General features: G+C 41.4%; 2 protein-coding genes across 2 annotated transcripts; both read right to left on the bottom strand.

Annotated features, from left to right (window-relative positions):
• Positions 1-1,908: 1,908 nt before the first annotated feature.
• COPRS (coordinator of PRMT5 and differentiation stimulator) lies at positions 1,909-7,750 on the bottom strand. The gene is made up of 4 exons (XM_075169585.1): positions 6,776-7,750; positions 5,826-5,913; positions 5,008-5,265; positions 1,909-2,928 (listed from the first exon to the last, which is right to left on the bottom strand). The coding sequence occupies exons 1-4, from the start codon at positions 6,806-6,808 to the stop codon at positions 2,759-2,761; spliced, it is 549 nt and encodes a 182-aa protein (XP_075025686.1). The 5' UTR covers positions 6,809-7,750; the 3' UTR covers positions 1,909-2,758.
• A 1,147-nt stretch (positions 7,751-8,897) lies between these two features.
• On the bottom strand, positions 8,898-21,334 carry UTP6 (UTP6 small subunit processome component). Its single transcript, XM_075169583.1, has 19 exons — positions 21,163-21,334; positions 20,970-21,054; positions 20,293-20,334; positions 20,112-20,204; positions 19,410-19,457; positions 18,026-18,089; positions 17,351-17,469; positions 16,679-16,756; positions 16,164-16,245; positions 14,851-14,932; positions 14,034-14,215; positions 13,106-13,185; positions 12,342-12,419; positions 11,991-12,170; positions 11,186-11,266; positions 10,229-10,338; positions 10,076-10,142; positions 9,707-9,779; positions 8,898-9,159 (listed from the first exon to the last, which is right to left on the bottom strand). The coding sequence occupies exons 1-19, from the start codon at positions 21,252-21,254 to the stop codon at positions 9,002-9,004; spliced, it is 1,794 nt and encodes a 597-aa protein (XP_075025684.1). The 5' UTR covers positions 21,255-21,334; the 3' UTR covers positions 8,898-9,001.
• Positions 21,335-26,917: the final 5,583 nt, after the last annotated feature.

Raw genomic sequence — 26,917 nt, 5'->3', positions numbered from 1 at the left:
TCAGAGTTGTACCCAGGTCTCCTTCTGAGTCACCATATTGTGCCACACTACTAAGCCTCCCCCACGATATAAACCCAGCAAGCATATTAACCTGTGGAAGAGCCACCCTTTGAATGGTATCTCATACTGTAGGTATAGAAGGGGGAAATCTTGTTAGAGATGTATGCGCATTTAACTGAGAAATCTTTTGACGCTTCTGGTAAGTTTTCCAACTGATTTATGTACTGCCAATGTGTTTCTTGTATGCGTAAAATATTTACGATCTTGGTCCTGCGATGGGACTCTTTTCCCTCCAATAATTTGAGCAAGCTGAAGGGTTGACACTCTTGGCTTGAATTGTTGGCTCATGTGTTACCTTATGTTGTTTTTAATTGCAACGTATTCTTGCCTAGAATGGCACGCTTGTGTCAACACAAAACAGGCTCAGTGCAAGATTCACAATGGAATGTGAAACACTCCGTAGTGCAGAAACATTGGAATCCGTGAGCTTGGTTTCAAATCCTTCCAGGGAGATGCTTTCTGAGAAGTCTGCATCTGGTTTTCTAATCCCACAGAAGTTTGAGAGTATTCAGATCAAGCTTTACATTAAGACCCTTCCCTAACAAGCAGGGCCAAGATGAAGTTACATTTGCCTACATATCCCTAGAGAGTGCAGTGCATCTCTAATGTAAAATCCTCATGCCATATTTTCCAAAGCTGGTGGGGGTGGTGTCAGTTTTAACCTAAAAGGGAAACTGAAAACAAATCTTTTAAGTTTACAATCACTTAAAATACAAACAGCTCAGCAAGGCAGCCATTCAAGACAATTTCTCCTCAAATAACATGACAGCCCAGATAGACAAGGCTGATTGCAATTAAAGGTACAGGCTGAAAAAACAAACCTGATTTATAGGAGTGCATAGAAAATGGCTTGAAGACTTTGGGACTGGTGGAATTTTGGAACTATACAGGAAGAAAATCAACCTAATCAATGTTATAAAGACTTTTTGCTTATCCTTTTAAAACAATTCTGAAGAAGGTGGGTTTGCTTCCACAGAATTCTGTTAGTTTCATCTTTATTAAATACGATGGGACATCTCCCGCAAGCATAGTAAAAAAAAAAAAAAATATATTAAGCCTGAAGCCAAGCGATGTTCTTTTCTCAGCCACGGGAGAAATTTTTCAGTCCAGTAAGTGTAACTTCAGAGTGAAATAAAAAAAATGAGAAACTAATCAGGGCCATGAATCAGTCTCACTGGGGAACAACAAGGCTATGCAGAACACAGATCTAAATTGCTATCAACGTTAGAAATCCAGCCCAGGGATCTGACGCTTGCTGATGAAATTTAGTGCCAGACGAAAACACGCTGAGCAGGGTAGACAATTTTTTGCTGCCCTCTGCAGGGTAGCGTTGAGCATTGCCATCTATAGCTGAAGCCTAGGAAGTGATAAATAGGCTCACAAAATAATCAGCGCTTTTTTCAGAACTTTTACAATTTACTGGTGTATTGTTATTTAAACAGTAATCTGTACTCAATTTATATTTATTAATATTGCATTTATAAATGCAAATCAACGATTTTACTCCAGTTGATGACTCAGTTATAGTTACGCTCAGAGTTTCATGCCTGTTTTCTCAGAGAAAGAAGCCACTATATATCCAAACCTGAGAAGCTGGCTATAGTCAATTCTCACTTCCATTCCACAGAGTCAAGTGCGTGTTCTAACTAATGCAGGACTCGAAGAGCTGCACTCTCTCTGATACACAGCAGTCCACAGAACAAAAAAAACCACCCCCAATGCCTTAGATAGCACAGCTAGGGCTTTCTTGCCGTGCAGGGAAAGAGTCCCTTAGAGACTTTATGGAGGTATTTTGTGTTCCTATCTCCTCATTTGCCACAACACAAACAACAACAAAACAAACACATCAGCAGTATCAGGAACCTTAATCCACTACTGTTTGCAGGACACAGAGATGATATGCTGCAAGACACTATATAAGCATAGATATTTTCTTTGTCATTACACATCTGATGTCATATGAGAATGTTATAAAGGCAACTGTGACACTGAAGGATAATATGCCCATATACAAGAAGGTCTGATGTGGAGAAACCTTTGCTGGCAGGCAGTCTTAAGCACCCAGCATTCCTATTGGACGCAGCAGGCCCTACTGTATGTTCACACGTGTATTTGCAAAATGTGTATCACGTATTTGTAATTCCTTTATACTGAGGTACATAAAAATAAAAACAAAACAACTCATTCTGTATTTGTCATGGTTAATTTTGTTAAACACCAGTATTAGATATGGAATCACAAACTGCAACACTGAAATACAACAGAGAAGCTGGAAGGAGGAAGAGTTTTTAAAGCTATCTGAACCAATTTGACAGCATCAAATGAAAAGGAAAGAAAACTACATATTACATAGACACACAGGGATCAGCATGTCAAAACTGGCAAACAAGCTGAAGTTTAGAAATTAAATACTTCCTCTCAAGCAATTCATTAGCAACAACATAGATCGATGTAATACAAACAAGAAGTCCAGAAATGCATTGACTCCTTACAGCTAGCACCTGCACTCTTTTCCAGAGGTCAAGCATAGTCAATTTATAAACAGCTCAGAAGCAGTCTAAGCAAAACTTCGGAGATGGTGTAGCATTTCTGGCCTTACACAGAATTCTGCAAGCAAGCCAAAGGACTTGACATGACTCAAACAGTGAAGAACATAATCCAACTCAGAAGCCAAACTTAGTTCTGACCAGGGTCAACCTCAATCATCAGCATCATCAAACTGACCAGTCTCAGTCATTCTAACTGGTGGCGTAAAAGCAAGGCAAGCTGCATGGTGACAGCCTGGGTTGTAAAACGAATCCTCTCGCCATGAGTATGAGGCCAAAAGATTATTTTCCTGAAAGCTTCCACAGTGGAGATCGCCAGCATCTAAAGAAGATCAAAGAAAAGATTTAAACCATGGGAGATACTTAGAAAACTAGTGGTATAGTGTAGCAGATTATTTTGCAGGTCTACAGAATCTTCCAGTTAAGCATTTCAATTTGATCTGCCAGCAGTCATGAATTAGACCTACAAACAAAGCAAACGGGAAGCTGAATTTGGCAACGTCTTCATTTTAAGGAAGGTTCTTGCCACAGAGACAAAACAGTTTTCCAAAAAGCTCAATGATACGCCTGGATTCGGAACATCCAACACCAGCTCTTACAATGCATGCAGTTCTACATTTTCTCCGGGCATAAAAGGCTCATGAAACCATTGCTGTTATTTCTCCTCCCCCTTCCTGCTGTCTCCATAACCACATCCCAATTAGAAGCCCTCCAAACCCTTTAAGAACTGGGTCACTGGACAGAATGGAAGGGTGGGGTACTGTAAAAGCGAGCTCTGAACAACATTTCCACTAGGCTAGAATTAAGCCTAATAAGCCTGTTATTTAACCAAACTAGCACAAAAATAGGGCAAAGTCCTTTAACAGAAGCAAAAGATTTCTGGCCAGCAGACAGTGAAAGGACTGAACAAATTAAAAGCTCAGAGTACGGGGCAGCAGAGGACCCAACACAGTATATCCACGTGTCAGCCTTCTAGTAGCACTGCCAAACAAGCCATCAAAGCAAGCATTTTTTAAAAGTTTTTAAAAAGGCATAAAATGACCAACCAAGCACGGTTTTTATTTGTAGCAGTTAACAACTCAGGCATTTGTATTCAGTATCCTTCACAAGCACCTGAATCCCATAATCACAGCTTGCTTAGTTGGTGAGGATTTGACGAGCATAAGCTACATGTAGAGATGAGTTAGTTAAATAAAGGAAAAGAAGAGAACCTGTGACAGTTCCAGTAAAAAAAAAAAATTCAAGACATTCCATAAATTTGATGGAGGAGATTAAAAGGATGTGATGATGGATGAGATGGATGAGAGATTAAAAGGAAAGCTTAGGATGGAAGAGAGGGAAACATCCGAAAAGGAAACAGTCTTTTTCTCAAATTCCCCAGTGTGAAAAACCACTACTGTATTTCCATTTTAAAATAAGAATGATTTTTTTTTTTGAAGGCTTCAAAAACTTTCCCACTTCCTTCTGTTATCAAACAATGGAACTTGAACACAACAGCCATTTATGGAATTAAAATAAACAGAGAATTGATATTTCCTAAGCAAAGAAAGGACTGTTTGTATTAATTACAAAAGATACACGTTAATGAGAAGAAAATGGAAATGGTACTATTCTGCGTCAACAAAGGCACAGCAGGTCACCACTGCTGGCGAAACTCCATCCACTTGTTCTATCCTAACATACAGCCTAGCAAATGGAAGATTGACAATCTCAGTTCAACACGAGTGACTGTAAAACGGTTTACAAACTGGAGGATTAATATGACTCTAAAGATGCGGATGAAACTGCTTCTATCCATTGCCACCTTTGTGCATGGGACTGATCACATGTACAACCACTTAAAAGGATCAAGCTTCAAAAAACCAACCAAACAAAAAAACCTACCACAAAAAAAAAAAACCAACCTACAGCAAAAGCAACAACAAACCATACTCAGAGACTGAGCACTGGTACTGCTCCCCTCCAAAGAACTCCATGCTCTAGAGAGACGTTACGGTGTACAGTCTGGATGAATTTTCTTGGAGGAAAGAAAGAACTCCTTTTACACAAAAAACTCCATGTACCTTTCTCATCTGCTTCAGAATAACAAAGAAATGCTACCGAGACCTAGCTTCTCCAGAGGAACTCGATACACACATACAATTCTTCTCCTTACCATTCCACTCCCTAAGAATTCAATTGCTTAAGCAAGAGTTTCGTGTGAACTTCACAACACTGCCTTTAAATCCTCTATTTGACAACAAATTATGCATTACAAATCCATGAGGTCAACAACAACAACAAAAAAATTGCTTCCCAAAATAGAACGTGGAGTTATTTAAGCATATTCTCCTGCAAAGCACGTACCTCCAATCACATACTATCCAAAACTCAAATGAAGCACAAGTAAACTTGTACTCACCATAAGGATTACATTCAGAGTCCTCCAATTCTTTATCCCAGTCCTCCACCTCATACACAGCAGCAGTTTGCAGCTCTGGAGAAGTTACAGCCTCAGGCATACGGGAGACTTCACCACCCAAGTCTTCTGGGTCAGGACGTATAGGAACACAGTCAACAGGAGAGACACTGACATCATTTTCAGTGTGAGAGATATCAGAGAATTCACTTTCTTCAGACTCGCTATCAATAACATTTGGAATATTCTTCAGCAAACATTCTAAAACCAATAGAAAGAGCCAACAGAGATACTTAGGAATTAAATAGGAACATTTAAGTACTTAGCATGCAATAATTCAGACAGATATATGAATGCACTTTTGACTACTAATCTAATTACAATATATGCAGTTTTTTACATATGTAATATCACTACAGTGCTGCTTCAGGTTTCAGATGCTTGGGAACATTGGACATAGGCTTGCATCACAACACTAGCCCAAGTCAGTCTCTTGTTGGAAAATAACTCTTTAAACTAGGGCAAAGGACCCAGCAGTCTTGCTTCACCACATTCACCTGATGGTATTTTAAAAAAATAGGTATGTTGAAAAACTACAGCTCTGATTTAAAAAAAGAAAAAAAAAAAGGATTTTTTGTAGTATTGATTAATTACTCTTGCACCTAGGCATACACAAATATCTACATGGAAATAATTTAGTGCAGAAACTGAAGAGGCATTTCACATCCATCACCAAAAAGTTTTAGGTATATTTCCTCAAGCAGAGTATACGTTTCATTACCCACTGTCCGCTTTGTTTTGTCCTAATATTTCAGGCTTACCTTTTCTGGGCTTCCAGGTCATAGTTTCTCTCTTATTAGGAAGTTGCTCCTCCTCCAAGCTTGCGGACTCAATGGCAGCAGCCATCACCTATGAGACAGTTTTAAAGAATCCAGTAGCACCTTTCACTGATTTCTCCAATGAGGCTCATGCAACTTCTACCGCCTTTGTTTCTGAGCCCTTGAGCCTGACCTGTTTGTTTGTTCCCTTGATGAATCAGAGGTTTTAAACCAGACAGGCTTTCCCTTCAGAACACAAATCTGCTGAGGGATGGCTCATCCTGCTGCTGCCATCAGTCACCCCAGGCAGCAGCCAAGAGAGAACAGCCAGTCTCCTCACTCATGGCCATAATCCTGCTGCCACCATTTTGGGAACAGGTCCCCAAACTGACCCAAAATGCGCCCATTTGGGAACAGCAGCAGACTGTGAAAGCTGCACAGATAATGAAGACGCAAGGAGTGGAATGAGGGCAAGCACCAAAGACTATGAACCAACCACCTTGTGGGAGCCGACGTGCCAAGGAGACAGGAGAGGGCCAGACCCTCCAGCAGCCCTGAGGAGCTGGAGAAAGATGGCGGCTGTGCAGCTGGAGAGCAGAAGGTAACACCTCAACTGGTTTGACGGTCCCCAGAGGGAGAGGAAAGGAAAGGTGAGTTATCCCCACCACTTCACTACAAAGATGAATTCGCTGAAGGACAGCCCCTGCCCAGGGCGGCGGGTGCCAGAAGCCGGGCTCCCAGGTGCTCGCAGAGCCGAGCCCGGCACGCCTGAGGCCGGGCCCGCTGCCGGGAGGGGCCTGACAGGGGTCGCGGCCGGCGAAAAGGGCAGAGCGCCGCATACTTCGGGCAAGCCCGCACCGGCGGGCCCCGCCGCCTCCGCTGCCCGCCCGGGCCGTGCGGGTGAAGCGAGCCTGCCCGACCCCCGCTCCCCGCCCCGCAGGAGCCCACCACACCTGCCGAGGCGGCGGTACCACCAGCCGCGCCATGCCGGCCGGCGTTGAGGGAGGGTCCGGGCGCGCAGCCGCAGGGCCGGGCGAGGCGCCGCCGTGAACGGACGTTCGTCCGTCCGTCCGTCCCCGCCCACCTTCCCGCCCTGCCGGAGCCGCTCGTCCCCTCAGCGCCGGGGCTGGCCGGCGCCGGCAGCAGCGCCTGCGCCCGAGGCAGCCCGCGGCCAGGGGCACCGTCAGGCGGGCGGTCTGCGGGGAAGGGCGGCTGCTGCTGAACCCGGTGAACGTAATGGCTGTGCCTCGGCACCCGCTGACCGAGGAGCTCGCTGCGACACTGGTCGTGAGAGAGGCGGGAACCGAGGCGCCGCGGGAGCCTCCAGCCGCAGGGCGAGCGGCGGCTTCTCCCGGCGCAGCCTCGGATCGGGCAGCGCTGCGACCTCCCCCATCCCTCTGAGCCTTACTCGCCCGACCTACGGGCAGGGACCACCGCTATCTGTACTTTTTGAACGCACAGCGCATAACTTCTTTTATTGCTACTGGAAATTGTGTCCAGTGAGAGAGGAAAGCAGTCTGACTCGAGGGCAGAAACAAGCAATTAAAACAACTGGAGAAAAAAGGCAGAGAAACACAGACATAAGGGCTTAGGAAAACACCTTTACACTCGTAAAGTTGTAAATAAAATATCAATGCTTCTCCAGGCTCTGTGGCTTTTTGATCTTGCCAAAAGATAACAGTATCCTTTAGGCCTCATGTTAGAAGCTCGCTCAGAGAAAGCATCAGGAGGTGGGAAGCACCTGTACCGAACAGATCTGGTAGGTGCTTCCTGAACCGGTGTCAGCTGAACGTGTTTTTAGGAAATGCCTATCACTTAAATGGGTATCAGCTGCAGGTAGCGAAGAGCGCAGCAAAGTTCTGTAAGGAACCAGAACAGGTAAAGAAAAAGGCCCCACTTTCAGAAATGGTGGAGTTACCAGCTTTGCTGGACCCAAAAAAATCCAAACCAACACAAAAACAAACAAACAAACAAAAAATCCCTAAACCCCAAACTTTGCTCTTAAAAGCTTTCTGTGGTGCAACTGAAGCAGCAAGACAAGCAATTCAGGGGAGGGGTAACAATGAAGGGCAGACAGGGTATAAGAGGAGTGATTACTGGGGTGAAGCACAACACCAGAGACAAGGCAGCTGACAACTAGTGGGGAGATAGAAGATGGCCTGGCTGAAAGGTTGGAAAAGACAAAGCAGGATGTCACAGAAGGAGCAATCTTAACAGGCTGTTGCTCCAAACCTTGTTTCCAGCAAGTCAAAAGTTGCTGGATTTCATTGCTTGAGAAGAGCTGCAGTTTCTACTTGTGTGAAAAGTCTTAAAAAAATATTTCTCTGCATTGTCATTATGTCACCATTCAGTCACTGGGAAATTGGATAAAGGAACTATAGCTGCATGTTCCTATACTTTCCCTAGGTATCCTCTATCGGTCCGAGGAAAGCATTTATGCTCGTTTAATGGGTTTGACATGGGAAAACGTGGCTCTGCAAAGAGCCAAGGATAGCACTGTCTCAAAAAACTGTTACACATTTTTCAGGCATTGCAGACAGAAGTTGAAGCGTTGATCAGAAGTTTCTACTGTCACATCAAGGACATTTGTAACAGATCTCAGCTCACCTCTACATTTTATAGTCACTCTCAGAATTACAGCTTGGAATGCAAACACCAATGCAAGGTGGTTGCAGAGGTTGTTTTTGAGAAGAGGATTACAGATGACTTCAAGGCTAGGAAGCAATAAATTACCATCATTTTACAGATTGTTTCTCCAGTGTTCCAGTTTCCATTATTCAACTTAGTAAGATAGGAAGATCTCTCACAGGTGTAATTTCCAGGTTTTTTTTTTTTTTTTGCATTTATGTCTGTAGTATTAGCTTTCCAGAGTGTAAAAGCTGATGCATTACAAGTATTCCATCTGAATGTTTAGGCAGGAGGAAGAGTTTGCTCTCAGAAGTCTCAACGAAGAACACCCTCAGAGACGCCTTTGCTTTCTCCTCTATCTGTGTACTTGAGCTTGCCACTGGCAGAAGCAACACTAGAAAGAACTGCAATGGGGCAGATGATTTTTTTTTTCCACATAGGCAAGAATGTAAAGAAGTATGCTTTAATATGATCCAGGCACATATTTACCTTTGTACACAGAAGTTTAAAAAAAAAATCCACACTGTCATGTTGTAACTAGTTATAGTTTTTCATAAATGTCCAGTTTGCAATAAAGTGTATTTGGAAACAAAGTCTTCCACCAGGTCTCCCTGCAACATCTTCATAGCTCGCCAGTGAATGCTCCCACAGTTTTCTGGTTTGCCGTGGGGATGACTTAGCTCCTCTTTGATATATTCGAGCCAGAGATCTTTAAAAGAAAAACAGAAGTTCTGTTTAGATTTTGATGGGATATTACTTAACAAACATACCAAACCTAACCTAGAAACTGTTTTTGCAAGCATCCATGATGTTAACGCAGTGAGGTTTACTTTGTGAAGTTACAACGCCCGGCCCCTTGAGGACCAAAAGCCTGAGTTCTATTCCCAGTTGGAACAGTGATGTCTTAAGAAGTAATGCGGCAGCAATTGAGCTGTTTATTTTCTTAAAAGGAATATTGCAGAAATCTTGATTATAAAAACATAGCTCCATACTGGTCTCAAATCCAAATTAAAGGCGATATGCCAGCCAGTGTCAAAACCTTCTTTGCTAGTAGTTCTGCTGAAGCCATCCCACTGTGAACGATGACCCTGGACTGAAAGGGAAGGGTCGCTGCAGAGTGTCATGCACTTAATGGCACAGAAGATATAAGCTCCACTCTGCATGACAGCAATCACAAGGGCAGAAGAAACAGCTACCTTTTGAAATGGATAGAAATAAAAGAGGCAGTACTAAATAAATAAATAAAATCCCCTTACCAGAATCTGTTGAACCAAACTCTCTCAAGGCACGTTCATAGTATTCTCTCAGATGAAGCATTTTGCAGGATTCCTAACAAAGGAAGGTATTAAAAGGCCATTTATTTTGTACAGAAGTGAATCTGCAGCTTCATTAGATTCTTACAAAGAAAAAGTCATGGTAATTACACGCGCACACACACACTGCCGAAGATTAGTTACCATGGAACTTAATTTTGTATTACATGCTATGAATCAGCTTTAGAAGACAAATATGAACGGATCACAAACTAATGACAATACTCATAAGCCCTCTGCTTCCTATTTAAATCTGAAGTTAGAAGTGTATTTTACAAACACAAGGCACTAACTGGATATTCAACAACTTACTTGCTCCTTTTCTATTTGGATCATCTTCCTGAAGAAGTCAAGTGAAAATGGACGATTTTCACACAGGCTGAAGTAAAAACATAAGTAACTTTAGACTTCAAGCTTTTTAACATATGCCCTACAACAACCGCGTTTGAAGGTTTTATTTGTCACCTGGTAAAGACTCTTTTAACTTTCTTATAACCACCATTTCTGTAAGTCCAGTCAAGATACTTTTCTTTCATAGTCACAGATTCAGAAGGAGTTGTGGCATGTAAGGATCTCTGCAAGTTTAAAAAGAAAAAAACAAAACAAAACCAAAAAACCAACCAACCACATAAGCTACAATTAAAAGGCAGCAAGGAAGAAGAAACAAAATAGCACCTTCTCCCTAATTAGGCATCTGACATAAAGCAGATCTTGTAAGTGAGACAAAGTACAGGACAAAAGCATCCCAAATGATGTCTGAAAGACAGCATTAGGTAACACATCCAATATTTTTCGAATTAAAATACTAATTGTAACCTAAAATACATGTCTCATCCAATATTCCATACAGCTGGCAATTGGCATTTCCCTAACATCGTTCATGCAGAGGGTTTCACAATGCTCTACAAACAACCGAATTCAAGCTTCCACCTGAAATACGTGTTTTATGTTGTAAATGCGGGGGAGGGGGGGAACCAACATGCCAGCAAAGAGGAAATGTTTTGCCCTAAGCTATTTAGGGAATTTACAGTGAGACTGAAGTCCCAGTTTTGTTCTTGAGTTTTCTGTAACAAGGTTGATGTTTTCACACAGATTGGAAAATTCTCTTTTCCATGTTCAGATAGACATCTGAAAATAGAGCAAAAATTCTAGACCACAAAGTAAAAGAAAAGTAAGAGTCCATCATTGGTTGTGCTTACAAACATCTAGATGTCTTAGAAGCATGGGCACAACATTTGTGCTTATGAGCCTATGTCCAACTGATTTTTGGTAACATAAACAGTTTTACTTGAAATTCTTTTGATATCAACACATCCATGAAGGAACTGCAGTATAAAGCATTTGTTACACGTTCCATCCACACACATTGTTCCTGTTTATTTACACACTGTCACAAAAAGTAGATTTCCATTAGCTAAGTACCTGATAGAGAGCCTCTGTGTCTTCCTTGCTGTTTGTGCCTTCACTCCATTCCACCCAGAGGGTCCATAATGGCAAAGTGCCCTACAAGGTAAGCAGATAAATCAAGTGATTGAAATACAGTGATTCTGACTTACAGAAACAGACAGCAGCACATCCACCAGGTTCTATATTACAGCTGCCGTAAAAAATGACCGTTAGATATAGCTCTTAGAAAGACAACTTTGGACTGCACACTGAAATCACTTAGTATTTCCTTCCTCATTTACAGGACAAATACTACTTAGCTGGACAGCTGCAAGACATGTTGCCAGGGATGACAGACAAGTCCTTCTGCATCACCAAACACTGCAGTACAACGGTAACTTCCGGGAACAGCAAGGAGGAAAGAAACAATCACCTCCTCCTTTCCTTTCCTCACTCCTTGTGCCCAGGGTTTGAAATGGAGCAGTAAGAGAGCACGTAGCTAATTCAAGTCTTGAAATACCACACACGCAAACAATACATCAGGACAGTGAAAAGGAAACAAATTTTTCAAGACACAAAGAATACTGGCTTACTGCTAGAAGAGTACGCAAAATGTCACCTGTGAGTGTTCAGACTTTAAAACTGTGAACATGAAGTGCATTTGCAATTCCCTAATGCTCCTGAATGAAATGTGCTGTGAAATGTCAAGTTCTTATTTTTGACCTTAAAAATGGCTAGGGACTTTGAATGCCTTGTAAAAGGAAAAAAAAAAAACTCAAATAAGTATCAGAGGTTTCCTGTCTAAGACTAATGCATGCAAGTCCATAAAAACAGCACAGACCTTAGATTTCACGTGCTTAACGGCTTCTTCAAAACACCGAGTCACATCATCACTCTTCAGTTGGATCAGCACCTGCAGCCTCATCTGCCACGTTTCCACTGACAGGCTGAAGTGCTTAGTTGCAGCTTCTGCCACCTCTGTAGCCTTCTCAAAGAGGTTGGACTCCAGTAATAGTTGAAGCTAAAGACAGCAGATACAGCTAATCACCACAAGAGATTTGTAATACCTTGTTAAAAAAGCAATGCCTTGATCAAAATATTGCCCACCTTTCTATCTACTCAAAATGATAAAGATAGGCACGCAAGCAATGCAGGACAGTCTCACAATCTATTTTTCTGTGTGAACTCTTACCCACTGCTTATAGAGAGCTTCTGGCAGCAAACTAGACTCATGGGCTTTGTTGAACACACTCAGTGTCCTCTCCAGCCTCTAGAACCAACAGAGAAGAAAAAGTAAAGAAAATAAGCATTATTCCTGCACATACCAGCGTTACAAGCAGCCCAGTGGATTAGTGTATCAACACGTCACTGCAATTCAATAAACATTACATATCTAATGCTTTAGGCACCTGCATACATTCCAAGATAAAGGGGACATTTGAGCACTCGAATTACACTTCTTCCTTAGAGAGCAAAAGAACAACACAGCAATGTTCTTTTACTGTATTAAAAGGGAACCAAACTGCACAGGATGATTAGTTAATTCACTGAGTCACATTCAAGCATAGATGCATAATTAAGGTGCCCACGTGCCAGCACCAAACTTTACTCAGACTTATTTGCAAGAGTCGTTCTAATTCATCCTCTTCTTTGAACAAGCACAGGTTAGCAGGACTGTCAGCGAACATTAACAAGTTTGCATTCTTAACTTCCATCCAAAGAGGTCACTGTACTTTACTGACAAGGCTGGTTTATGCCCAAGTTATTCACGTTCAGGCAGGCCACATGTGAGACTGACAGTAAAAGTGATCCCCTCAGATGCAGGATTTTTAATGATGGCCGCAGGTAAGTATTTCTGATAAAATGTCAAAATATATTTGCTCCTTGCCTGACAGATTACAGAAGTCAGTAAAACTAGGGATGATTTGTTACTATGATTTCCTAATGAGCTTTTACCTTTTGCTTTAATTCTTCACTGTTGGTTTTCCTGTTATATCTCTCTAAGCAAAAAGTGATGTAGCATTTCCACATGTCCTCTGTAGAATCAAAGGCATAATATCACACTTTATAGAATCACAAGAGTAAGCACAAATATTTGTCTTTAAGGAATATAGAATATCCGAGCATTAAGTGTTACTGCCAACTTTGTTTTAAAATGTTGTATTATAAAAGAGGCCTTACATTTATAACATTAACATTTAAAAATGGCTTCCCAGTACAAGCTGCAGACAGCAACTCTTTCTAAAGAGCACCAAGCTCTTAGTTCAGCTAAGGCTTCACCGCACACTGTCACAATTAATGTTCAGTGCCTGTAGTTTTCAATGGGCCTGCAAGAGTGAGGACACTCACAGGCAGTAGAGAAAATCCTTCTTTGTCTGCCTGACTTCAAAGGCTATATAAGGAGGAAGTTTGAGTCCGCTCCACAGATAGTCCCTTGATAGCCTCCTTTGAGAGTAAGGACAATGCCACATGTTGAGGTTGGATATCCACTCCACTGGCAACTCAAAAACATTGCTTACTCACAGCTAACCAGCAATGTACTTGAGTTTTACAGGTTTCCTTTATGTAGGAAATTTTCTCTATTTACAACTTCCAAACCTCTATTGATCTGTGGGCTTCTATTCTCCTCATTGGTTAAGTCACATTAATACAAGCAAACAAGCAACAAAAAGTACTTTCAGTTAAGCAGCTCTTCGAGAGCATAAATGCATTGGAAAATGACCCAAATAACACATGAAATAGATCCCAAAGATGTAGCATCTAAAAACTGCTTGCCTCCTCTTAGGTATGGTGGAGCCTGCCAACACCTACTTCGAAACTTTCACAGTATACAGTATGCTAAAGTACCAGGAAAAAATGTTAAAATGCAGGCAGAACATTTTACCTGTTGGGACTGCTCTCACAGCCTCTTCGAAGACTGCACAGCACCGTTCCTCTCTCTGGGTCATTTCAGATACTTTCATCTGTTTTGTGGTGTGTTCTGTGGACTGCAGGGACCCCAGCTGCAGCTCACGACGGGCCATGAAGTCCCATGTAAGGGGATCATCAGCATACTTGGTCTGCAGACTAAACACACGCCATGTCTGTAATACCCCTCAACCACCATTCTTCTTTTGCAGGTATGTTTAGAAGGGTTGGTATATTGGTATAGAAATGTACTTCATTTCTAAGTAACCAAATGTGAGAGAAAAAATACTTTACCTTTCCACAAGAGAAAGACAAAATATTAGCCTATTTTGGTTTTTTATTTAATATGGATATTCTCCAGTAAGAGCATGAACTAGACAGGAAGCTTTCAAGAGACATCTTTCTTTCAAGAGAGGAACGACTGGAGAAACTAAAGATGCAGAAGAACCACAAAGTACACTAGGAAAATCCACAGTTCCTGCAGTAAATTTACGGAAACTAAGTGTAGTAATTATTCAGAGACAACTGTATTTTATCTAAATTTTTCTTAGCAGTTTCTCAAAGCCTTTTCTGAAGTTAGATACAAGTATCCTTTTCTAAAGAGCATGCTTGCCTCATGTTTTGTTTTTCTTAAAGGATTTCCCATAGGCCTTAACATTCTATTTCCCTAGGGGAACAGCCTTTAGTTGTTAACCTGTCAGCCCTCTAGAAATTAGAGGTTATGAGAACATGTTTCTTAAAAAACAAAACAAAATAAATAAAAAAGAACCCCACAACACAAAGCCACACCTCACCTTTCAAGAATTTCTTTTTGCAAGTCTTGGGTAAAATCAAAGAGCTTTGCAATAGAAAGCACAGCCAGATGGAACTCTACACCTACATTTCAAGAGGAGAAAAAAAACTATCAAGTGGAGTATTACATCCATTGCATACTTTGCATTTCTGTATCTTTGCAAGCTTTTGTCAAGACACAGATAACATTTAAGTGCCTAGATAGTTGCCCTTTTCTTTTCTATAAATCTCAGTGTTCCACCCATATGATAAGCCGTATGTTAGGATGTTGATTGTCCGACTATATTCTCCACTTCATGTTATTCAGTTACAAAAAAAGGCCATGAGAGGCAGGAAATTCCAGACTGCAAAGTGAAAAACTAGTCCTGTCCTGACATGCTTACAGATTCTTCCAGCTTGGTTCCACTTGCAAATTTAGTCAGCACCTCCTCTACGCCTTCATTTGACTCTGCCATGAAAACCCAGAAGGCTCCACACTTGGGACAGACCTCTCCAAAGCTGCACACAATGTATGCCATGAATTATACCCATCCATCTTGCATCTCTCTCACTCTATCTGTGAGAACGCTAAGTGACATGACTTGACATCACTGCGAATCCCTAGCAGCCATTACTCACCTCCTTATTTTTAGGTGCTTACAAATCATTTGTATACCTATTTATTCCAGTATTTCTCCAGGAATTTAAATTAAGCCAACTCTTTCTGTCATTTCCTCTAATGTCCTTTTTACCCCTCTATTTTTCAATGCTGTTATTATATTTTGCCCATTGTCTTCCAAAATATCCCCATCTATCACGGTTTCTCAAAGATATCAGCTACTACTTTGCAGTTATTCTACCCAATTCTCTCAATAAAATGGGTGAATTTTACCAAGCCTGGTTAATTTAAAATCATCTAACCTGCTTTATCATTAGCCTGAATTCTTACTTCTCTGTCGCTAGTGCTAGCTGATCAGTTGTGATCTAATGTTCAGTAAACAACAAAGCAAAAAAGGTGTGTGATTCTGAACTGTCCTCCCTTTGTTTTTTTAAACAAACAAACAAGTTTTGAGACTGTAAGCCCAGCACCTATGCCACTTCAGCCCAAAAGCTGTTGTACTGGAAGAGGTGTCAGCCTGCAGAACAGTTATGAAATCAGAACTATACACACTATTAATTTATACTTTGGCATTATCTAGGTTCTACTGAAGAAATGGTACAGTTGAAAATATCTTGGTGTGTCCACTGGAGCTAAGTCTATCTGTATTACCTACTGGAGAGCTGAATTAAAGGTGACAATTTTCCTATTGAATAAGTACAAGAAATGTTAAATCACCTTTAATTTTCTGAGCAGCATCCCTGTAGATTATGCGAGCCATTTCCCCACTGAGAATCTCTTCAGAATAATTGAATTCCCCCTGCAATATGAAGCATAACATCATTGAAAAACTTGTTTTCCTTTCTCAGCTACTATTTTTGCACACATGGAAAAAAAAATCAGAAGAAGATATTAGTGTTTTTCTTCATCTATCTTCATCTAATTCGCACAAGTCAACTATAAAGAAATAAGAGATAGTAAGTGTAACTATTCCTTTCCAGAAATTACTATTAACTTTCAAACTGGGGGATGTAACAAAAGATTTTACAAATGTAAAGAAAAATCAGTGTATTAAATATTTGAGCTAAGCATCAGCCAACACTTGAAAAGTTTAACGCAGGCACAGGACACAAACAAAAGCCTTCTCTAAGCTGTTCTCAAACAAACCATTAATACAGATCTCTTGCAACTATGCATTCAAATGTGTGATAGGCAAGCAGACAACATCTCTTAAGTAAGTTTAGCTTACGTACCAAGTCCATCTTTGCTTGTTCAAATTCTTTCTTTTCCTTCCTCTGTTTTTCAGCATGCATCAGCTCCATTCTGAAATACTGCGAGAGAATAAAATGAAATTATTGTGGGGGCGGGGATTAATCATAAAACATCTAAGTCCACAAATGTGGTAAAACAAGCTCTGCCTGAGGAGCTACAAATCAGGACTTTGCCAACATCCCACGTATGTCCAAGAGCCTTGGTTTTTAAAGGTTTGTGCATATAGCTACCTGCCCTACACATTTACTCAGAAATTTCCCAGATGTAGAAATTACCCCTCTCTAGTCATTCTTTAAACCATAACTTGCCCTCAAAGAAATCCCTGTTCCCTAGCAAAGGCTAGGGATGCCAGATCTAATCCAGAGAACTACGTCCTAGCAAAGCTTACAGTACTTTAAAAGGGAATTCTGACACGTTTATCTATAAACAGTGTAAAATCCTCACTCTGCATACACAAATACAGGACTTGCTAAACAACTGATAAATTCTACCAGTACAAAGTACCTTTTTTTTTTTTAAAATCTTTTTGACATTTCCCCACTGATGGGGAAACAAGTTTTTTCCATTTTTATCAGACTGATCTAAGAAATATGCTGGACTGATTTGCTCTGATTGATCAAATAACTGGTCGTAAAAGAAAATCAGGAACTCACTTCTTGATAAAGTTTTGGGCACTCTGGATGGAAGCGCAAAGCACGAAGGAACAAGTGCCTAGCACTTTCTGATGAGAGTTGCGTCTCCATTTCCCATTTTGCTGCCATAATCCACAGTGCTGCAACAGATGATACAAATAAATTCATTTTAAGGCAAAGCAAGTGGATGGTCAAGAGAACCCATCTTGAAGCTACTCTCCAGGACATACACGTTGGTTTTGTTCGATCTACCCACCCTACCCACATAATCCATGAACTCAGCAATGGAGTAAGACTGATTATCTCCCTTGTAAAACCTAGTTAAAGGACTAAAAGCTAAGCAGATTCAGAAAGTTTAATCTGGTATAGCTACAAATCCAATGACGTACAATGATGTCTTCAAAAGCCAAAAAGCAGCCATCAGTATTCAACATCTCCTATCTCTGAAACATTTATCTAGTCCCCAGTCTACCCGGGAAATGGTCATTCAGACCATGGGGACTCCTACTTCACACCACCTTTTGATTGCGCAGCCCAATCCCAGTCAGAGCACTTTTCTCTGAAGTAGCAGCAAGGCAAACAAAAGAGAGTAGGAACTTTTACCACAATAGCTTGAACTGACATCTAAGAGCTTAAACCAACACTATACAATCTATACTCAGTCATTTATGCAGCACTCACCATTGTTTTATTTACCTGGTTTATTGGGATGAATGGCCAACATGGAAGAAAACACCTTACTAAGCTGATGTTTTGCATTCTGTAAAAGAAGAAGTTTTGTTTCACCCACTCTAGTACCAAACTGAACCACCAGCACCAAAGTTTCATTATGAAAGGTTACAAGTTGTAATGCAATTGTACTGGAAAAGACACTTCTCTGCTACTTTATCTTCAGTAGAAAGTTTCTCATATTTGTTTAATACTGACGAGTTTTCAAATGTTACCTGACTACACTAGCAGACTGTCCTGGTTTCAGCTGGGATAGAGTTAAATTTCTTCCCAGTGCTGTGTTTTGGATTTAGTATGAGAAGAACGTTGATAACACACTGATGGTTTTACTTGTTGCTAGGTACCCTCTAGTCAAGGACTTTCCAGCTTCCCATGCTCAGCACATGGGAGGGAGCATAGCCAGGATCGCTGGCCCAGCTGGCCAACGGGGTATTCCATACCATGTCACATCATGCTCAGTATATGAATGGTAGGTGCGGTCCAGGAAGTAGCAATCACTAATTGGTTATTGGTCAGCACAGCTGGTGAGCAATTCCATTGTGCATCACTCATTTTGTATATTCTATCATCACCCTCATTATTATTATTATCATTTTTATTTCCCTTCCTTTTCTGTTCTATTAAACTGCCTTTATCTCAACCCATGAGTTTTCTCACTCTTACCCTTCCAATTCTCTCCCCATCCCACTGGGGGGAGAGGGGGGAGTGAGCAAGCGGCTGCATGGTGTTTGGCTGCCTGCCAGGTTAAACCATGACAGTCCTTTTTGGTGCCCAACACAAATGTTGCCTAAGTCAGAAACCCATAGTCTCACTGACCACTTTTCAGGTAAAGACCGCATTTTTCTCTGGCCACTTGCGTTACTATGACAAGGTCACCTGCTTCAGTACAGGAAGGAGAGTGACTGAATGCTAATAATAACGTGAAGACTTGCACAGGTAAGTTTACAAAGTACAGAACTGCCAGAATTATACTTTTCAGCACAGCCACTATAAGAAACATTTGGAACAAAAATCACATTTCACAGACAGGTGATCCCTTCATTCCAGAGAAGGTATAACCAATATTATGATTCTCCCAAACCAAATGATACTCCAGATTCAATGCAACCAGCCTCACCTTTGCCACCTGCAAGCATCAAATTTCATACTAATTCATTCTGAGTCAAATTTTACACTTAGATACATCAATGAAAATCCCAGGCAGCTCCAATAATACTATCAAAATTATTTCAGTATTACAGCATGTGGCATTAAAGTTTGTACCCCTGTCTTGTAATTCAAGTTCCAGATGCCTGATTAAACACCAATCCAGTATCTCAAATCAGGTAAGACTAGTGTTTTGAAAACTCACCCACTGCTTGCAAAATGCAACATGTGAAAGCCAAAGCTGGACATCTTCCTGTTGGAAATGCAAGGGGGAGAGAATCAACCTTACAATAAGGCAAGCACAAAATCACTTGCACATCGACAAGCAAACAATATGTCCTTGGTACGATGACTTGGCATGCAGGAAGAAGGAATTCTGAATCTCAAATTCCCTTTTTTTTTCCCCCCAGATCTTCAGATTCCTGCAAAACATCCAAAGAAAACCAACCCTCCCATCTCAAGACACACCCTCACAGCCTCGCCAATCAAATCTGTGTTACACTGAACTCAACAGAGAGCTCACTGTAATGGTTCCTTAGGCACCTCTTTTAGGTTTTACCACTAAATGTATCCAGACAATCTTTTCCTAAAGCAGCTGGAAGTGCTTTTCATTCTGTTTCTAGTCCTTGCAAGCAGGAAGACCAAACTCACATGGCAATACTTGTGTCAAGATAGTTGAGGACTAAGGACTCAGAAAGGACGTATTATTTTTTGTGTACAAAAAACGTCTATCTGACATGAACGATCTATTTCTAGGCTTCTGCTAATTGTAAGACCAAACGTCCACTTAGTTTTTCTATTACGTTCTTCTGTATTATTGCAAATATTCGTTGGCAATGATATCTAGATCATTTTTACATATCAAAAGTGCATTTTTCAACTTATCAGTACAAATAAACAAACTTACTTTCCATTTTCCTGTAGCACGGTTGAAGAGGCTATGGACTCTATGCAGAATAGAGTTCTCAATTTCATCCTTCTTAAATGAATATCCAATGCGCTAGGAGGAAAAAAAAAAGGTAGTAATTTTAGTGCAATACAAAATTTGGCATAAAGTATTTTGCATTCTTAATAATTGATAAACTTACTGCTCTTCTTTTCTTGATCAGTTCCAGCAGATTAATTTCATACTAGAATGGGGTAAAAAAAAAAAAAAAAAAAGGCAAATGAGGAGACACATAACAGTAAGGAAAAAAAAATACAGATCAAGTTTTTTATAGCTAATCATGTGGACAATAAAAATTAAATCCAGGAAAACATAAGAAACAATTTTTCAGCCAGATCACTACTACTATTTCTAAGGCTGACTGAAAGTAAGCTTGAGTATTTGTATTGCACATGATAGTTCAGACTCGAGCTGTTAGCACCCCACATATTCGTAGAATCATAATGCACAAGCCAAACTTCTAACACCACAAAAAAATTAATTACACTTAATTACAATGTGCACAGCACATCAGGGAACTGGGGTCCCTGCCTCCCTAGAGAGCGAAGAAACTATAGGAAAAAGTCACAGCAAGAAAGAAGACTCTCTCATCCCAAACTCAAGCACCAACTCCCGGCTACACTTCATGCTCTGCTGTGCCTTAATGAAGAGCCTATGCCAAGAAACCACTTACGAGTGAACACTACGGGCCTCCACTCTTGAGGAGAGGCCTCAAGAAGCAGCCCGCTTCCTACCTGGGTAGCTACAAAACCACTTAACTTCTAAGGGAGCTGGATCTACAACGTCAGTTAGCACGCTCTGCTGATCAGTGAAGCCTACCTGAATGTAATTAATAAAATCCTCCTTCCGAAGTGCTCTCCGCTGTATTTTGTACTCCAGAGCCGAGGCCTTCCTCAGGACGGCCCTGCGGGAAGGGGAAATCAGCGAGCGGAGCAAGCCCGCCCGCGCCGCGTGCGCTCGCTGCCCCTCGCCGGGCACCCCGCCCCGCCGCCGCGGCCCCCGCCCGCCTCACCTGATCTCCCTGCGCGTGAACAGCCCGACCCGCTCCAGCTGCTCCAGCTCCGGGACGCGGTCCTCCAGCCGCTGCTCGATGCGCTCCGCCATGGCGGCTGCAGCCGAGGGGCCTCACGCGTGCGCCCGGCCCGGCCTGCCGCCAGTTCCGGCCGCACCGCCCGCCGCCTTCCGGGGCCGCGCCGCTCTGCCGCCCCCTGGCGGCCCCGCCGGCCCTTCGCCCCCCGGCGCGGCTGGCGGGGCCCCGGCGGTGAGCGGCAAAAACCCCGCGAGGCGAGCCCGGGACGGGAAGACACGAAGTCCGAGTGCCCCGGTGACTGCTCAGGCTGGAAACCGGTTCCAAACGTAGTGGCTTTGGGGTGGTTAGGAGGAGAGACGAGCTTTAACCCTTCAAGAACCGCAGAAATGCTGGGTGCTCTTACGTGGCGGCACCTCCACCCGACGACGCGTGGCATCACCCAGGCGTGGGCGAGGGGACATCAGCCCGGAACCACTGCAAGCACATTGCTTTCTGGTGGGATTCCTCGTGGGATACATGGTTTTTCCCCTCTCACACGCACCTTTCTTCTGAGAAAATTGACAATAAAACCAGGTGACAGTAAATTTCTGTTTCTTAAATGATGGATGTCCCAGGAAATCAAAAAAAATGGAGGTGGGAGATAGTTTTTTTGAGAGAGTATTCTCCACAGCAGTATCTTCTGCTAATGCTTTGAGTTGTCACGGCCACCACTGAGCCGGTGAGAGATGGAACCACACCTTCAAACCTGCTCTGCCCTGTCTCCCTCCTGGAGGAAATGGCAGGAGCTGCTTCTCTGAAAAAGCACAGGGGGAAGAGGCAGTGGACTAAGGGCAAGAGGACTTCTGGCACAGCATTTTTCATATATAATAGCCAAAAAAAGCTGTGGGTGACCTTTCCCTTTTATTATAGTAGAACAGCTTAAAAAGCGTTGCCGAGTACAGAGCGAGAACCTGAGCAATTGACCTCTGTTAAAAACTCACATAAGACAAAACACTTTACAAGAACTATCAAGAACAGTGGTCATTTTTTTCACCTCCTATGACTTGGATTTGTGGTGTTTTTTCTCAATATTGGGCGCCAATTAAAAAAAACCAAAAAAATTCTTAGTGGGAGAGGTTTAGCAACTTTTCACTCTGACAGGAAGTAGTGACACTATTTTCCACGAAGCGATCAAACAGGAAAGCTACCAGGAAATGGAGAGGCACCATCCAGTCACAAAACCAAGAACTACAGACTACTGAGTTCAGAGCTTGGTGGCCGAGGCAGCTCTGAATCGCAGCTGGCTCATGCAAAGGGTCCGCTTACCTACCTCGCAAGGACAACAGCAGCTCCTGACCTACGCTGTCTATGTCCTACCCTGAACTGCCACAGGCTATGGTTTTGCGCATTACAGTGCCATCAATTCACCTTTATATACTCACAATATTCACAGCAGAATTGGCAAAATCCAGCAGCTCCCTCAGAGCAGTTAAGCCATCCCTGCTGTGGAAGGAGGAACTTCCCACAGCAGGGACAGCTGGAGGGGCGGAGGGGGGATCGGCAGAGCCATCCCAGCACAAGCTATCCCCACTCGGGAGGCAAAGCCTTCAAGCTCTCAGGAGCTAAATTTCAGTGAGTTCACCTCCCACTGAGCTCAGCTTTCAGTAAAGCAGCACAACAGGTAATCCTTCCCAAAGTGGTGATGTAAGAATATTATTCACAATCGTCAGTAACACTTATTAATTATATTGGGTTTGACTTTTTTGAGATGCACCAGCTCAAACTGATTCTCGTCTAAGTCCACAGCCTTTACTAAAATAGTACTTAAGGAGGACTACACTGGTCGTGAAAAGTAGCATTAGCATACTGAATTGCTAAGCAAGAATGTGATTGGAATTACTACAGTTGATTGTTGAACTTCATTTATTTTTATATTTCTGCATCTGATTGCATGATTTTATACTATAAAGGCATTCTGTACTTTGAGCTTATCTGTCATGGTGCACGTAGATCACAACATGTAAATGAGAACACCACAGGCAGTGTAGGAGTTCAAAGCTTAAAAGGTAGATGTCAGTCATTACCTGGAAACCTCTGGGAAATTCTATTTCTATCTTCTTGCTCTCTCATTCTTTAAGCACTAAGCTCTCCTTTGGCTGAAAAACAGCAGTAACTGTGAAAAACAGGCACAACCATTAACAACAGAGTCTTCTCCTGAAACTTTATGGTTGATCATTCTACCAGTCTGAAAATATTGTTTTGTGATCAACCTACAGTGTTCAGTTAGGAACCTGCAGTCAGTTAGGGACTTTGAAACTCAAAACACACCATCAAACAATCCATGACTGTTTTAACGTAGATGGTAGAGAAATGTGTGTACTCTAAGGGGCAGCAGCAACCTCCACCTTGAATTGTGCCACATATGCACATATCTACCTGCAGGTCTTTGACACATAAGAGTTATTCACATGCTATCCACATACCAATAACAATGTGTGTCCAAACAATGCCTCTTAGGGCATTAAATCCCTTGTTAGCACTTGTCAAAACACCACAATATCATCCGATAGAAGCACATAGGCATAGCACAAACCACTCTGCAGGACCCATCTCTGTGGGACTCAAAGGAAGAAAGAATGGTGTGCACCAAAACAATAGATTCCCCAAGTTTCTAGTTTAGGGACCTGGTATTTCCCACTCAAAAACACACGCACAGAGTGAGTAACAATAAGATTTAAAATACTGAATTTGTTGATGACCTCGGAGGATTATTTACAAATAAAATAGATCACAAACCAATTGAAAACATCTTCTGTTCCCTCAGATATCCCTCCATTCCTGTACATGAAAAAAGTATAAAAATAAAAATGCCTTCCCTTTTCTTCCCCCAGCAAAACAATCCTTAGAACAATTAACATAACGGACTGTCAAAAGTGTTCAAACCAAAGTGACAAATGCAGTGAGTGGCAGGCAAGCCCAGCCCGACCCACCAGAACACTGCATGCTGGATTTGTCATGCAAATCAAAATGGAACCTGACATGCTCTTTGTTCATTTTCCTTTCAAAAAATCTACTTTAAATGCCTCCCATATGCCTTGTTTTGGAAGCTGACATTCCAAATGCATCAGTGCAAATTAAGGGAGGGATCCATTACCAATAAAGACGTTGCGACACAGAGAGTTTCAACAAATCTTATTGGGAAGACTGGAGAGACAACTGCTGCAGCTTGCACCTGTAGGGTCACTCAGTTTGCTGCTGCTGCTTCTTTTATGAAATCTCTTTAGAAAAACTCCATCAGTAGGTCCTTGCAGGAGAAGTTCTGGCAAGCTGTCACAGCTTAATATTTACAGATTATAGTCTGCAAGCAATGGATATATTGTGAATTAGGAATAGTAACAGTGGTTTTGCTTTAAATCTTGTCTATATTAAAATGCATGATGGTTAATGTGCATAATGCAAATATTTAAATTATAAATTGATTTAGATAGATCTTATTTATTTCTGCTATTTTGCTACCTGAGTACATAAACAATTACGGCTTTTTAGAAGATGCCACCAGATGTACAGTATTTTACAGTTAACTTATACTATGTGAAGATGCCTTTTAAACAATGAGAGTGATGTCCTGACCTCGTGAAAATAATTGGGAAACTTCCACTGACTTCAGCTGAACCAGTGGTTCATCCTTAGGGACACATTTTTAACAAAGCCCTTAAAGCATTTACTGAGCATGTGAGGCTTTGGTTTAAAAATATATGAACACATCTGTTAATAAAGCAGCTTGGAATTTACTCTCAAAAATAGACTAACCCAAACTTCGGACTGTATTAACTTCCCTAGTTCCGTAATTAAAACAATTGACATGACAATTTGGTTTCGGCTCTGCCAAAACCAGCAGTTAATCTGCATAAACAGAGGTTTCATCACCGCAGTTCCACTCTGAGCTTCCAAAAATTTCTATTTAAGACTATGCAATCGGTCACTTGGACTGCTCCGTACCTACATGAATACATGTTCATGTTCCTGTCCTACACAAATGTTATTTTTTCCATTCTGATAGACAAATGCTTGTCTTTGTCAATGCATTGCTTTACTCTTGCAGCTTGTTGGCCCTTACCCTGCAGCATTAGATCTGAATACCTCCTAGAATTTCATTCACTCACTTATCTCTTCTTCAACTACTACTGGTAAAAAAAAAAATAAACATTTTCATTCAATGCCTTAAGAGAACTACTATCCGACAGTTTACTCTTACATACAGTCTCTTAAAAAAGGCAAGAACTTTACTTTCTTCTCTGCACTGGCTCTGAATTTGAATTTTTATGAATGAGATTTTTGCTCCTACTCATTTTGAGGCACTCTCTTTCTTCTCGGTTGCCCCAAGATCTGAACATCTACACACAGGGAATTTTCAGTGAAGGGGAGTGATGCTTCTGGAATTGTTTCCTTGCCAATTCACATCTGGTACTCAGTACAAGATCCATCTGTTTATATAGGGTCTCCAGGGGCTTGTACAGTAGTGGCTATAAGTATGCCTTTTAATTCGATTTTGTCATTTGGCTGGTAAGTAGTTGACAGTCTGTCTAAATGCAGCAGGGCAGTTGTAACTAGTCAGTCATCATATTCTAGTTGCCAATTCATAATCCAGTGGAATAGCCAGTAACATTTCAACAACTTAAAACTGTATCAGTCATCTCCTACATACTCCCAAATTATCAACACCATGAAATGTACTGCTTAATTACCTTTAATTTAATATTATTCCTTGCACATACATTTGTACTTAGGATTGTTGCCAAAGCTCTGTGGAGCAGAGTCGTGCTAATCTTAATTTACCTCACTAACCCATCTAGGTTCAAAGAGTAGGTGAAATTGTGGCATGGCCTTGGGTGACATAGCTATATCATAAGGAACAAGGCAGGTAAAGACAGAACTTCCTCAGAGCAAAGCCTCGCATCTTTTAAATGCAAAGATGTCAGTACCAGCATCAATCAAACTGGCATGCCAAAGAGCATAAATTATGCCACATAGAGATTTATTTCTCTTTCCAAAAAGTGGGATTAGGATTGGCCACAATTTGCCTCCTGCTATGTTTCTCATAGTTCCTCCTTCTGTGGAGATGTGTTTAGCATGGTAAAAGTACTTTGACCACAGTCATGGCAACAACCAGTAAAACTACTTTTGGAGTATGGATAATTCAGATTACAGGGTATAGAATCATATATCCCAAGCAGCATTCCAAAAACAAGATAAACTCTTGTAAAAGCCTTCTGAAGCAACCTCTAGCATATAAAACCACAGATAACATAACTTTGGTATGAAACTTTTAGATGAGCTCTCCCATGTGTGAATTTTGTATACCTGTGCTAAATAGAAAACATTAGCAAAACAGTTTCTGCCCTGATCTTATAATTTAAGTAATTGCTGATGATAAAATTAAAAATTCTCATCTTATTAACCTGTACTCGGTTTAGCCACAAAAGAAAGAATTGATCCCTGTTAAAACTCATCCCTTACTTAAAGCTGAAATGAATTTGTTAACTAATTAATTTGAGGTTTCATTTTACTATCTGTTTACATATTCGCTGATCCTCCTACATTTTTCTTTTTGATTGATTGAAGCTTTCATTCTTGCACTCACCTTTTGGTGAGAAACTTGTATTTACATCTGTAACTGACTTAATTGTCACATCTTCCCAGCAGTTTCTCTTTGATCTCTGCATTTCTGAGTTTAATCATTAAGTTTACATCAAAAGTT

This window comes from Calonectris borealis, chromosome 20, assembly GCF_964195595.1.
Source record: "Calonectris borealis chromosome 20, bCalBor7.hap1.2, whole genome shotgun sequence".
NCBI lineage: Eukaryota > Metazoa > Chordata > Aves > Procellariiformes > Procellariidae > Calonectris > Calonectris borealis.
Note: the sequence above shows the minus strand (reverse complement) of the source record. Positions and strands in the feature narration are given on the sequence as shown.

Coding starts and splice junctions, on each gene's coding strand:
- UTP6 (XM_075169583.1), bottom strand. CDS start 21,254: ATGGCGGAGCGCATCGAGCAGCGGCTGGAGGACCGCGTCCCGGAGCTG. Junction 12,420..13,105: donor GTGAAGAATTAAAGCAAAAG/GTAAAAGCTCAT, acceptor TGTTGGTTCTAG/AGGCTGGAGAGGACACTGAG. Junction 9,780..10,075: donor TCCAAATAGAAAAGGAGCAA/GTAAGTTGTTGA, acceptor TTCCTTTGTTAG/GAATCCTGCAAAATGCTTCA.
- COPRS (XM_075169585.1), bottom strand. CDS start 6,808: ATGGCGCGGCTGGTGGTACCGCCGCCTCGGCAG. Junction 5,266..5,825: donor GACCTGGAAGCCCAGAAAAG/GTAAGCCTGAAA, acceptor TATTGGTTTTAG/AATGTTTGCTGAAGAATATT. Junction 2,929..5,007: donor CTCTGAATGTAATCCTTATG/GTGAGTACAAGT, acceptor GATCTTCTTTAG/ATGCTGGCGATCTCCACTGT.